Source organism: Ovis canadensis, chromosome 12, assembly GCF_042477335.2.
Source record: "Ovis canadensis isolate MfBH-ARS-UI-01 breed Bighorn chromosome 12, ARS-UI_OviCan_v2, whole genome shotgun sequence".
Classification (NCBI taxonomy): Eukaryota; Metazoa; Chordata; class Mammalia; order Artiodactyla; family Bovidae; genus Ovis; species Ovis canadensis.
Genome location: NC_091256.1, coordinates 59,632,333 through 59,645,985, shown reverse-complemented (window position 1 = coordinate 59,645,985; position 13,653 = coordinate 59,632,333). Strand labels below are relative to the sequence as shown.

The following is a 13,653-nucleotide window of genomic DNA, read 5'->3' as shown; positions in this document are numbered from 1 at the left end:
CGATTGAGGTATCAGCAGGGTTGGCATGGTGAGACCTTTCTCCCTGGTGTGTAGATGGCAGTCTCCTTTCCCCGCCCCCTCATGGACTTCACTCTGAGTGCATGTGCACGCTTGGTCTCTCCTTGTGGGTCCAAATGTCCTCTTCTTATAAGGACACCAGTCAGGTTGGATCACGGCCCACCCCAAGGACTTTGACCATAATGACTGAGGACAAGATGGTTGGATGACATCACCGACTCACTGGACTTGAGTTTGAGCAAGCTCTGGGAGATGGTGAAGGACAGGGAAGCCTGGCATTCTGTGGTCCATGGGGGTCACAAAGAATCGGACACAACTGAGTGACTGAACAACAACAACCTCCTCAAAGACCCTATCTCCATATACAGTTACAATCTGAAGCACTGGGAATTAGGACTTCAACATATAAATGGGAGGGGGCATAATTCAGCTCATAACTGTTCCCGTGAACAAATCACTCCACCTCTCCAGACCTTGGGTTGCTCATCAGCAGAATGGGAAGGCTGACGATGATGATGGTGGTAGTGATGACGGTGATGGTGAGGACGTAGGTGATGACAGTGGTGATGATGGTGATGACACCTGTCTGCTAGGGTTGTTGTTTGGATCAGATGAGTTAATGAATGTAAAGTGCAGTCAACGTCATATAAATGTTAGCTGTTATCATTTTTCTTACTGTAATGAATTTTTTAAACACATAATTACTGAAAATCCCTGTGAGCTGGCTTTTGGTTTGTCATAGACCTGAGAGTGAATCATCAAACAGCCTGTTAGTGGCAGACACTGTGAGACATGGCGGATGTCAGCCTGACACCACAGTGGGAAAAGATTTAACAGCAGCCTCCAGACTGCACTTTCTGTAACCAAGCCAGTGCATGTATGTTCACAGAGAATTTTACTCACTTGAAAAAGAGGCCCAATTATTTTCCTGAGTTAGGGAGGCAGAGAAGCGCATCATTTATTTCAGAATAGTTTCCACCTACATAGGACAAAATTTGGAAACCAGCAAGCATGGCAGGCAATTCATGGAGTGGCAGGTGTATACCCTTCTCCTTCTCAGTGTATTTCTGCATTTGTGCTTTCACCTATGAGCTCTGTGACCTTGGGGGAACTTGCTTAACCTTTCTGAGCCTCAGTTTATTTATCAATAAGGCTGAGATGAAAGCAGCCTCATATTAGTTTCCTGGGGCTCCTGTGACTAAGTACCACAGGCTTAAACCAACAGAAATTGATTCTCTCACAGTTCTGGAGACTAAAAGTCCAGACTAAAGTCCAGACACTCAATAGCAGCCACCTTCCACTGCCTCTTGACTAAAGTCAAGGTGTCAGCCTGCTTGTGCTCACTCAGAAGCTTCCAAGGAAGGCCTCTTTCAGCTTCTGAGGGCCCTTCGGTATTCCTTGGCTCATGATAGCTCCATTTCAATCTCTTTCTCTGTGGTCACGTGGCTGTCTTGTCTCTGTGTGTCTCTCTCCTCTTTTCATGAGGACACCGGTTATGTTGGATGAGGGCCACCCAATGACCTCGTCTTTAACTGGTTACATCTGCAATGACCCTGTTTCTAGATAAGGTCACATTCACAGGTGCTGGAGGTTAGAGCTTCAGTATGTCTTTTGGAGTTGTGGGGGGTGGTCACAGTTCAGCCTTTAACAAGCCCTTACTTCCTGGGAATGCTGGGTAGACAAGTAAAGTTGGCAGATGGAAAATCATAGTCTGTGTTCTTAGTAAGTAGTCAGCAGGTTTTAGCCATTATGGTGCCTTTTCCTCCTTTTTATCATCATCATTGTCATCATCCTTTTCATCACTGTAATCAGTATCATTATCATCATCATCAAGCACCACCACCATCATCATCATCACTAGCACCATCACCACCATTACCACCATCACCACCATCATCACCATCATTGTCACCGTCACCAACGTTACCATCGTTATCATCACTAGCACCATCACCACCATCACCACCATCACCACCATCACCACCGTCATTGTCACCATCACCAATATTACCTTCGTCATCATCACTATCATTATCATCATCACTATCACCATCACCACCATCATCACCATCATTGTCCCCATCACCAATGTTACCATCGTTATCATCACTAGCACCATCACCACCATCACCACCATCATCACCGTCATTGTCCCCATCACCAATGTTACCATCGTTATCATCACTATCACCATCACCACCATCACCACCATCACCACCATCACCACCGTCATTGTCACCATCACCAATATTACCTTCGTCATCATCACTATCATTATCATCATCACTATCACCATCACCACCATCATCACCATCATTGTCCCCATCACCAATGTTACCATCGTTATCATCACTAGCACCATCACCACCACCACCACCATCATCACCATCATCACTCTCATCACCATCATTGTCACCATCACCAATGTTACCATCATCATCATCACTGTCGCCATCACCACCATCACCACCATCATCACCATCATCACTCTCATCACCATCATTGTCACCATCACCAATGTTACCATCATCATCATCACTATTATCATCACTATCATCATCACCACCATCACAATAGTGAGGAAGGCTTTGGGAGAAGTAAAATGGGGAAATAGTACTGAAAAGAAGGTCTTCTTGGCTCTTTACACTCAATAGCAGCCACCTCCCACTGCCTCGGCATGTAGACCCAGACCTGTGCCCTCTGCTTCCCATGCTGCTGCTGCTGCTAAGTCGCTTCAGTCGTGTCTGACTCTGCGTGACACCACAGGTGGCAGCCCACCAGGCTCCCCCGTCCCTGGGATTCTCCAGGCAAGAACACTGGAGTGGGTTGCCATTTCCTTCTTCAATGCATGAAAGTGAAAAGTGAGAGTGAAGTCGCTCAGTCGTGTCCGACCCTCAGCGACCCCACGGACTGCAGCCTTCCAGCCTCCCCCGTCCATGGGATTTTCCAGGCAAGAGTACTGGAGTGGGGTGCCGTTGCCTTCTCCACTGCTTCCCATGAGTGTCAAGCTAACCTCGGTGCAGTCAGAGAACCAAAATGCCTCTGTTGCTACACCTTGTTCACTTAACAAAATGATTGGACCACCTGCTATCTGAGTGGAATTTTATGGAGAGAAAAATAAATTATTACTGAGACATGGTCTTTTTGCCCAAGGAACACGTGTTCTCCTGAAGAGGCAGATATTTATCCACCCTCTCCAGGACAAGTAGCCACATGAGAAGAGCTTGCTGGAGACAGAAACAGACTCTCTGGGATGTCAGAGGGCTGCACCCGCTCAGCTCAGGGCTGTGTCCCACAGAGAAAGCAAAGGAAATCTGACATCCTTGAGGACTTTCTGATCCATCCATTCATTGTTTCACTTAGGCCCACTTGTGCCAGTCCCAGGGCATGAAGTGACAGGTGCAGTGGGAGTGATGAGCAGTGGGGATGATGACCCAGAACAGTGGCTGGCAGTGTAAACGGAGCTCTACCTGGGCTGGCCAGGGAGGCTCCCGGAGGAGGCTGGACTTGGTGTCCTGGGAAGAGTGTGAGTGAGTACAGGGGGAGAAGAGCAGAGGGTCCTGGGCACTGCACTTTTATAGGTCACAATCAGCTGGGTGCACAGCCTGGTCACCCTTTCTAGCACCATGGTCCTCAGGCCACATGCTACTGACATGAATAAGGCAGGAATGTTTGGGAACGCATGTACACCTGTGGTGGATTCATATCAATCTATGGCAAAACCAAGACAGTATTGTAAAGTAAAATAAAGTAAAAATAAAAATTAAAAAAAAATGAATAAGGCAGGAAAATTCCTATCACGCTTTTAAGTCCTTTTTATCAAAAGTGAACAATAATAACCAAAGCTTTGGCAGAAATTAGATTGGTTAGAAAAACTCAATTGTGGCTGTTGTTCTTCAAATTACAGAAACTATTAAGGTCACAGATAGGGTCTCCTTAGGCTTAAGTTTTGTGTCATATTTTTTCTTTAAAAGTTTTACTTACAGAGTAAATCCCCTTTGAGGGTAATCAGCCAGGTTGCTCCTGGTCCATCGGATGGGATTAAATGTCTTGCTGTCTCCTCGGCAGAGAGCATCTTACCAGGCCATGGCTCCAGTCCCAGGTGAGAGCTGCTGCTCAGCACATTGCCTCCTGTAAGAGTAGCGGGTGGTGAGTGGCTTTGGGAGCCAGGGAACAGAGAGGTCCAACAAGCCCAGTTATCATCTGTTGGTTCTGGAGCCACCAGGACACCCTGAGACTAAAATGTCTATGATCCTGGCTACCATGTAAGCTTCGAGAGTGCAGGAGGCACACACTGCAAATTCCATATTCACGTGTAAAAACACAAAACAAAACTGGAAGTCCCTGCGCTGTGGATAACGGGTTCATTTAAACCTCTTCCTTTGTGTTCACACGGCTGTCTTGTCTTAGCGTGTCTCTCTCCTCTTCTTGTGAGGATGCCAGTCATGTTGGATTCAGTTCAGTTCAGTTCAGTTCAGTTCGGTCGCTCAGTCGTCTCTGACTCTGTGCGACCCCATGAACTGCAGCACACCAGGCCTCCCTGTCCATCACCAACTCCCGGAGTTTACCCAGACTCATGTCCATCGAGTCGGTGATGCCATCCAGCCGTCTCATCCTCTGTCGTCCCCTTCTCCTCCTGCCCCCAATCCCTCCCAGTCTCAGGGTCTTTTCCATTGAGTCAGCTCCAGCAGAGACATTACTTTGCCAACAAAGGTCTGTCTAGTCAAGGCTATGGTTTTTCCAGTGGTCATGTTGGATTAGGGCTACCCAATGACCTCATCTTTAACTGCAATGATCCTGTTTCCCAACAAGGTCACATTCACAAGTGCTGGGGGTTAGAGCTTCAGTATATCTTTGGAGGCGGGGTACAACCTTTAACAAGCCCTTACCTCCTGGGGCAGATGCAAAATCATAGTTTGTATTCATAGTAAGTCCTCAACAGGTTTTAGCCATTACTGTGCCTCTTCTTCCTCTTCATCATCATCACCATTATCTTCACCAACATCACCACCATCACCATCAGCAGCATCAACAGCATCATCAAGGGTCAAATCTTTGATAACGGTTAATTTCACAAGCAAAGGGTAGCCCCTGAATGACCAGGCAACACAGCAAAGGAGATGCTGTCACAAGGAGCTCTGATCTTCAGGGAGCCCTGACTGTCAGCCGCTTTGCCTGCACGCCCAGCAAGGGCGTCTTGAGGGCACAGCTGCACACTGTTGTGTATGTTTCTCAAGAGCAGAACCTGCCCACGGATCCACGCACAGGAGAGTCAGGAGCGACCTCTTGGAAAGGGTCCCAAATGTGTTCCCCTCATTCATTTTAAGCCTACGTTCCAGCTGAAGGGCTCTGGGGAGGAGGTGGCTTGGTGAAGATGGAGATGTTTGTCTGCACAGTGCTCTGAGCTCCTGGGGAGCACTGCAGCTACACGGATGCCAGGGGCCTCATTCTCTCCATCCTTGCTGGGAAGGGGGGGGGGCCCTAATGGCTGCTTCTGTCCCTGGAGCCCTGGGGACTGTCCTACATAATTAAGGGACCATCTTAGGAGGACCGAGCTAAAGGCCCTGTACTTCAAATTCCACACAAGCAGCTGGGAGAGGAGGCTGACGTTTGGGGGCTGCAGCTGAGTCTGACAGTGCCCAGAGGTTATCCTGTTTCCGTGGGTCAGGAAGTCGGTGCCCTCAACCTTCTCCCCAGCCAGTGGCCGCTCCTCAGGCCAGCAGATGGCAAATAGGCTGTGGGTGTGAATGACTGTGTCTCTCCTTCGGGTTTGCCAGGACCGGTTTCTCCAAAAACTTGTCCAGGCTTCGGCGATCACTCCCTCCATTAAGTTAAATGTCTTTAATCTGGCTCATTTCGCAGCCGTTCATTTTCATCATGCAAAGGTCAGCTGTCACCGCACAAATGTTAGACTTAATTTGTTTTCCTGATGCACGTTGTATCGGGGATAACTTGGCCCATTTTTTAATCATTTGCCAACGGGGAGTGGCAGGGGTCGGGGCACTGACAACTGAGGTGGGGACCACGGCGACTCTCTGGAAACACACCAAATGGCAGAGGGGCTTGTTTCGAGGCAGTGAGCTTCAACAACCTGTACCTCTTAGTCCCTGCAGCTCTGCAGATCTGCAGTGGTGATGGCCTGGATTGGGAGCCAGGAATCTTGGGGTGGATTGAATTGCTGTTTTTTCTCATGTATCAGTTATCCAACATAAGGGTATCACCAGCCTTCTCGGCTTTCTGTTCTCTAGAGCAGGAGTTTGCACTTTGGGAGCCATTCTTTCACTTTTCAAAGCAGAGAGCAGCTCAAGGAGACAAACGGGACCTCCCAATCCCTTCTGACCCCTCCCAGCCACCTCCTCCTCTGCTCCTCCCACCTGTCTCCATCTCTGCTCATCTCCTAGAAGTTTCTGAGCTGAAGGCTGAGATGGAGGCTTTTAGGCTTCTCAGCGAGCTTTTCTATCTGCCTGAACTGATTTCTCTGGGAAAGACTGGGAAGCACACTCGGGAGCTGCATGGGAAATGGAATTACACTATGTTCTTTGGGCCCTTGACCTCCATGGAGAAATAAACGCAGACAGAAGTCAGAGTTTGTAGGTGCCATGTACTGAGTGTCCTGTTTCATCCATGCTCACACGATCACACGTGGATGGGGTGGTGCAGGGCTGGGCACCTGGGAGGGTTCCTGTTCTTTATCAGATGCTGATGTCTTTCTCTACACTACCCACCTGATGGCCTGCAGCCCCTGAACTCAACTTGCCCCTGAACTAAACTTTGATTTAAACTCGAAGTTTAACTCGTGTCTCTGAACCAATACTTTATTCTACCCCACCCCCACCCCCAGGTCATCACTTGGACATCACCGGTCTGCACCCTCTTCCCACTGGGTCCACCCAGGTGCCTCCCCCACCCCGCCATGGCTCCTAGCCCACCTCCTCTTCCCACCTCTGCTCCCGTTGCCTTGCTGGATGGAGGCCATCTGTTTTTCTCACTGGATGGTGGAATACATCCTTTACCAGATATTGGTGAAGGTACCAACTCATTGGAAAAGGCCCTCAGGCTGGGAAAGATTGAAGGCAGGAGGAGAAGAGGATGACAGAGGATGAGATGGTTGGATGGCATCACCAACTCGATGGACATGAGTTTGAGCAAACTCCGAGAGACAGTGAAGGACAGAAGCTTGGCACACTGCAGTCCATGGGGTCGCAAAGAGTCGGACATGACTGAGGGACTGAACAGCAACAACAAGCAGAATGGGTGGCCTCAATATAGGCCGCCTTGGCATGCCGAATATTTTGAGCTGAGACAACTGGGGAGAAGCAGACACAGGAAAAGCCCCCTGTGTACCCCCATTTACCTGGGGAGACCTTCTTCTCTGGGCTTCTGTGAAAATGCAATCAGATGATTTATTATGTTCCTGGCACACAATGGGAATGCAGTTATTACGGGTGGGATCTGCACCTTCCTTTCACCCTGCAAATAATTGAGCCTTGGAAATGTCAAGGAGGGAACCGAAGGACTCCCACACCCACCTCCTCCTCCTCTGATGAGCCTACCTCCAGGAAATGCCCCTTCTTTGGTTTGGGACAGAGTGGTCCCCTGCCAGGGTGTACGGCCATCCTCACGCATACTTGCCAAGCTGTGCACCCAGAGTGCAGATCCAAGTTGTGTGACTAGCAGATGCCTTCCCCAGGGCCACTAACAGAGACCTAATTCCCTCTCTTTGTGTCCTTTTGGAGTTGAGTGGTTTTAACTGCCTCCATGCATGTGCCAGGACCTGGGTTGAATTCAGCTGAGTAGGAGGGTGATGCTCTTTTTTTTAAAAAAATTTTTATTTTATTTTGGCCACAAGGCATGTGGAATCTTAGTTCTCCGACCAAGGATAGAAATCATGCCCCCTGCTTTGGCAGCACAGTCTTAACCACTGGACTCCCAGGGAGGTCTCAGGAGGGTGATGCTCTTAAAGAAATGGCCCTTCTCTTTCCTTTGATCATGGTCCCCCCTCCTGGGGAGTGCAGGGCCCCTCTGGAGTTCGTGGTCTCACATCAGACGAGGTATTAGCTTCAGGTATCCTGGCGGAACAGTGGAGCGTAGGAAAGTGAAATCAATAAAAGATGTTGTCTCAAATGGACTGTAGTATTGCTGGAGGTGGCCAACAATCCCACTCAGAGAACTCTTCTCGCTGACAAACTGAAAGCAAGACGAAACAGCACCATTCAGAAGAGAGTCACTTGGCTGGCATCCTTCTTCTGCTGGGTTCTCCATGGAACACCTGTGGAAAAGATTTTGTTGTTGTTCGGTCCCTAAGTCATGTCTGACTCCTTGCGACTGCAACATGCCAGGCTTTCCTGTCCTCCACGATCTCCTGAGAAGTTTTTTCAATAGAAATGAGTTTGTGGAATAGAAATGAATGCAAATAGGCAGCCGGGTGTGGCTGATAAAAAGACTCTTTTCTGTGCACCCGGATGATGCGAAAATGGCTTTGATCTTTTCATCTCAGGGATTGAAAGCTTGGTAGGGAGCGTTGGTCAGATGGCCGGTGAGCTGGGGGTGCCCAACCTCAGTCGCTCTGCCCCTTCTTCCAGACGCTGATGTGTTGGACAGCTCTCGGCAGGGTGGATAAAGTCAATATCAGGCACTTCAGTGCTAGGAAGTGTTTTTGACTTGAGGGGTGATGGGCGTGTGTGTTGAGGCAGTCTGAACTTGGCATGGGAAAGAATTTCCAGACACAGAGTATTGCAGAGAGGAGTGAGTTTATTAACAGAGAACAGAGATGATGAGGGCTCTGCAAGCACAGCGGGCTGACCTCCTGACAGGCCAGGGAATGTCAATGCTTTCTGCGGGTTAGTAGCCAATTTTAACAGCCTCAAGACAAAGAAAAATTCCTGCTGGAAGGTTGGCATTAGGTGATTGATTAGGGCACTATAGGGTTCTACTGGGGTGGGCTTTCTTGCCTAATATGAGATGAGGAAGCCTACAGGTGATTATCAGGGGACTTTTGGCAATGGTTACACAGGGGCACGGGATTCTTAAGTGGCTCAGTGGTAAAGAATCTATGCCAAGCAGGAGACCCAGATTCGATCCCTGGGTCAGGAAGATCCCCTGCAGAAGGAAATGGCAATCCACTCCAGTATTCTTGCCTGGAGAATGTCATGGACAGAGGAACCTGGCAGGCTACAGTCCACGGGGTAGCAAGAGTCAGACATGGTTGAATGGTGAAACCACCTCTAAGAAGCTCAGTCAGGTTCGAAGGTGACCTTGATTCTGGGCTCTCTGCCTGTGGCCTTGGGGCAGGGCTCCACTGTGGGGGTGGGTCTCTGAGTGTGAGAACTTAGCTGATGGCTTATTTCCTGGGGTCAGGCAGCTACTGTTCATCCTCACCTGGTCTGGAAGCCTGTGTGCTCCAGAGAGTGGGCTCAGGACCAAGACGGAAGGCCTTGCCCAGCTCTGGGGCTTCGGTTGGGTGGTTTTGTGACTGTCCTGACATTCTGGCAGGAAGCTCTTGTGAGTCAGGAGAGATGGACTTTTTCAAAAATAACCCATGTGTGTCTGGTTTGCAGTGTCTTGACACCACTAGCCTTTAATTAGCTGTGGATGACCACTTTGCAGGCTGCAAGTGACTGCTTTGAGTCACCAAGAGCAGCAGCGAGTGCAGAATGAGGGTGTATGAGCTGGAAGGGACCCCAGGTCACCTCGTCCAAGACTGTCTGTCTTTCACAGATAATTGGCCTCAGCCCAGGGAGGGACAGTGCTGGCCAAGGTTAAGCAGGGGGCAGAGGCAGACTCTGGAGCCCATCCAGGGCTCTGTCCTGAAATGCCTGCTGCCCATCCTCAGGGGCAGAGGGGCACCACATGGGATCACTCACACCCCCTTTAGTTCCACAGAGGGTGATGGTCACCATTAGTTCTGATCATGGAGGCTGATGCCCCTGTGACCTGTGCCCGGCCCCTTTGCCTTTCACTGGGGTGACCAGCTAGTAAGGCTTTGCAAGCTGAGTCGCCTGCACCTACAGCCTTTGTCAGGTACCTGTGCTTAGGTATGACATGGTTTTAATTCGCATTTTTATGAATGGCTACTGGAGTGGACCACCTTGTGCTATTTGGCCATTTGTGTATCCTCTTCAGAGACTTATCTACTGAAAGACTGCCTGTTTTCTAACTGGTATCTTTTGTTGAGTTGGGTTCTGTATGTACCTGGATAAAAGTCCCATATCAGATACAGCTTGTGCAAATATTTCCCCGGTCCTCTGGTTTGTCTTTTAACCCTCTTCACAGTGTGTCCTTTGAAATACAGTGAGGTCTAATTTACCTTGTTTTCTCTTTTGTCACTGGTGCTTTTCGTGTCATCTCTGAGAAGTTACTTCCTCACCCAAGTTGTGAGGTTTACTTCTATGTTTTCTTCTAAAAGAATGAGTGTTTTGGTTCTGACATTTAGGTCTTTGATTCAAGTTAATTTGTGTATTGTGATGTGAGGTAGGGGGAAATTTTTGTTGCGCATGTGGACATCCAGTTACCCCACCATTGTTTGTTGAAAAGATTACCCTTTCCCCATTGAATGGTGTTGGCACCCTTGCTGAAATCAATTGACCGTCAGTGTAAAGGGTTATTTCTGGACTCTGGATTCTATTCCATTGATCTGTATGTCTATCCTTATGCCTGTACCACACTGCCTTGATTAATGTAACTTTGGGGGAAGTTTTGAAGTTGGGGAATGTCTCTCCTTCAACCTTTTTTCTTCTTTATCAGTTGCAGGTTTGGCGCCAGACATCAGCCCATGCTGCACCACAGACGTTTCAGAGTGTAACTCCCAGGTAGAAGATACCCGACCGCCATCATCCTTGACATCCCAGCCTGAGGGAACTGCTCTGACTTTAAGGCTGTTCAGAACAGAGCTCAGAGGGGCAGGGCCCCTCTTCCCACCCAGCCCTCTCTCTCACCCAGCCTCGTGGTCTTCTTTGCAGGTCAGGCCCTTTCTGGCGGGTGTTTATTTGGTGCTGGGTGCTCCAGGCTGCGGTTTGTTGGCAGGGGCTGAGATGCCCACCTGGAAAGCCCACCATTGTCATGAGGACCTTCCATGAGTGACAGCCTGGGGGTGAAAGGGCCCGTAGACTGAAGTCACGCATGTGGGTAAAGTGGCCCCTGTCAGAGACTCCTGCCTGGAGGGCGACCTTGACAGGCAGAGGCTGTGGGCGAGGGAATGAAGGGCAGAGGAGAAGTGAGGTGGACCCACCAGCTGTGTCAAGAGTGTCGCAAGGCTGCTCTCCGTCCATCCTCCTTGGTTTTACCCCAAACCATACAAAGGACAAGTTCCTCCCAACTGGAAGCTTTCATGTCTCATCACACTTAGTCCTGGCTATCCAGAACAAGCAATTTAATGAAAGGAAAAGGAAAAAGAAAGAGAGAGAGAGGGAGGGAGGGAGAAAAACAAGTTGCAGAGCTCTCATTTCATTTGACTGTCAGCCGTCTCTGAGAAAATAGTTGGCAAATGATCTCCCCGTTTCCCATAAATAATTGCAAAAGCACCAATCATTTCATGGGCCTCAAGAAGCCCAAATTGTTTCTATTTGTAACTTCTCCTTTAAACAGCCTCAAAATGTCACTCAGGTGTCAGAAATGCAGGCAATGGTCTTGAAGCAGGTGAAGATTCCTTGGCGCGGCACTGGCATCTCAGAGGAGAGAGCTCTGTGCTCTGGAGTGTTTGAGAAGGAGTTTTGGGGACCTCGCTCTCCACCACCCCTGGGTCAAAGGGCGTGGCCCTTCCCCCTTTCCTCTGCAACCGGTGGTGTCAGCATCAGATCGAAGCAGCATCACATACCTCCAGGCCCAGGCCTATACCGAGTGAAATGATCTCGGAAGAAGTGTGTTCAACCAGGCTTCCTAGAAAGGCACTCACAGTCCAGAGTCACTGGGAGGGCACATCCTTCTGGCGTAACCTGCTCAGGAGGGTTTCTGTTAGGGACACTATCTGGAGAGACCACGTGGGACCGTGTCCACTTGGTGGATTTCTTTTTTTTTTTTATACCACTTTTTCAAACATATATTTTTCTTAGTTTCCTTCTTTCTTTCTTTTTTCATCCCTCCCTACCTCCCCTACTCTTTCCCCCTCACCCTCGCTTTCTTTCTTTCTTCCTTCTTTTCTTCTTTTTTTTTCTTCCGTCTTTCCTTCCTTTCTTTTTTGCAGCACAGAAAGGTTTGTTGCAGGGCCAAGCAAAGAGAGGGCTTCCCTGGTGGCTCAGTGGTAAGCAATGCACCTGCCAACGCAGGAGGCACAGATTTGATCCCTGGTCTAGGAAGATCCCCTGGAGAAAAGAATGGAAATCCCTCCCCCAGTATTCTTGCCTGAAAAGTCCCATGGACAGAGGAGCCCTGTGGGCTAGAGTCCATGGGGTCACAAAGAATTGAACACAACTTAGTGTCTAAACACCAACAACAAGCAAAGAGATTGGGTGGCTCACGCTCAAAACTGATGGATTTTGGTAGATGTTCATTTCCACTGCTGTGTGACCGGGTCCCTCAGTCAGGACAGGCACACTGATCTCAAGGGGTGTGGCTGTAGGCTTAGGGGGGCCTCTTGCTCCCTCTTGTCTGCAAGAAGTCGCTTTCGCCTTATCAACACCATCCAGATTTGCCTGCCTCTCCTGCTGCACCTGGAGGAGGCTTCTGAAAGCATCTTGAGCATCTAGGCACTTCTTCTTTTTGTTTAACTGCCTGCTTCTCTTGCTTCTCAAAACCTCTTTTCACTCCACTTGGTGCCCTTGTTCTCCTTTGGAAACGTACTTGCCTTCAGCTGTTAAAAAAAAAATAACCCTATGTATTTTTCCCCCATCCTCGAGGTTGTCTGTGGTTACATCTGTCAGTAAATCATAGTCATCATCACATCCTAGATCTTGGGTATATTCCCCTAATCAGTGGATTTATATGAAACTGCAGAGTAGCTTTGACCTAATGTTCCAAAAGAAATCTCTGGGATATTACAGATAATCAGAAAGCATTTGTTATAATGGAGAACTCACCGCTTCTCGGAGAAATTTCACATGGGAACGTCAGCAGGAGCACCGCCAGCGCCGTGGCTGTTTCTGCCTTTTCCTCCCTGTCTCTCTTCCCTTCTTCAAATGTTTGGTGGCAGAGGAGTGACCGAGGGGAGCAGAAGATGGTGGTGAAAAGGGGGCCCCAGAGAGCAGATGTTACTGGAACAACACCAGGAAAGCAAGCCATAGGCAGAAAGTCTGCGCGCCCCTTCTGTTCCATCGGCAGATACGTGCTGAGCACACTTCACCCTCACCACCTGCACTTGTCTGTGCTGCTGCTCAGTCGTGTCCGACTCTGTGTGAGCCCGTGGACTATAGCCCCCTGGGCTCCTCTGTCCCTGGGATTTTCCAGGCAAGAATACTGGAGTGGGTTGCCACAGAAAACTAAGCAGGTGTCAGGCCTGGATGAAGCTCAGCCTTGGAATGGGGAGGCTAGCCACTCAAGTTACTTAAAGAAGGGCTGTGGATGGTGACTTCCCTACGGAGTGCTGTGTCTGCCTCGTTCATCAGCCGATCTCTGGGCCAACCTCAGTGAGAGTAGGTGGAATAAGTGAATGAGTGCGGGTTTGAAGAGCTCCCTCAGGGCCTGTTTTCTGGAGCTGTCATTCCT

General features: G+C 49.2%; 1 protein-coding gene across 1 annotated transcript; it reads left to right on the top strand.

The window, feature by feature from the left end:
• Window positions 1–527: 527 nt before the first annotated feature.
• Window positions 528–5,087, top strand: LOC138415835 (uncharacterized). Its single transcript, XM_069544381.1, has 3 exons — window positions 528–565; window positions 1,853–2,594; window positions 4,968–5,087. The coding sequence occupies exons 1-3, from the start codon at window positions 528–530 to the stop codon at window positions 5,085–5,087; spliced, it is 900 nt and encodes a 299-aa protein (XP_069400482.1).
• Window positions 5,088–13,653: the final 8,566 nt, after the last annotated feature.

What these genes read in the sequence shown, in the direction of transcription:
- LOC138415835 (XM_069544381.1), top strand. Translation starts at nt 528, where the DNA reads ATGATGATGGTGGTAGTGATGACGGTGATGGTGAGGAC. An exon ending in ATGACGGTGATGGTGAGGAC is followed by an intron (nt 566 to 1,852) that starts GTAGGTGATGAC and finishes ATCATCATCAAG; the next exon opens with CACCACCACCATCATCATCA. An exon ending in TCATCACCACCATCACAATA is followed by an intron (nt 2,595 to 4,967) that starts GTGAGGAAGGCT and finishes AACAGGTTTTAG; the next exon opens with CCATTACTGTGCCTCTTCTT.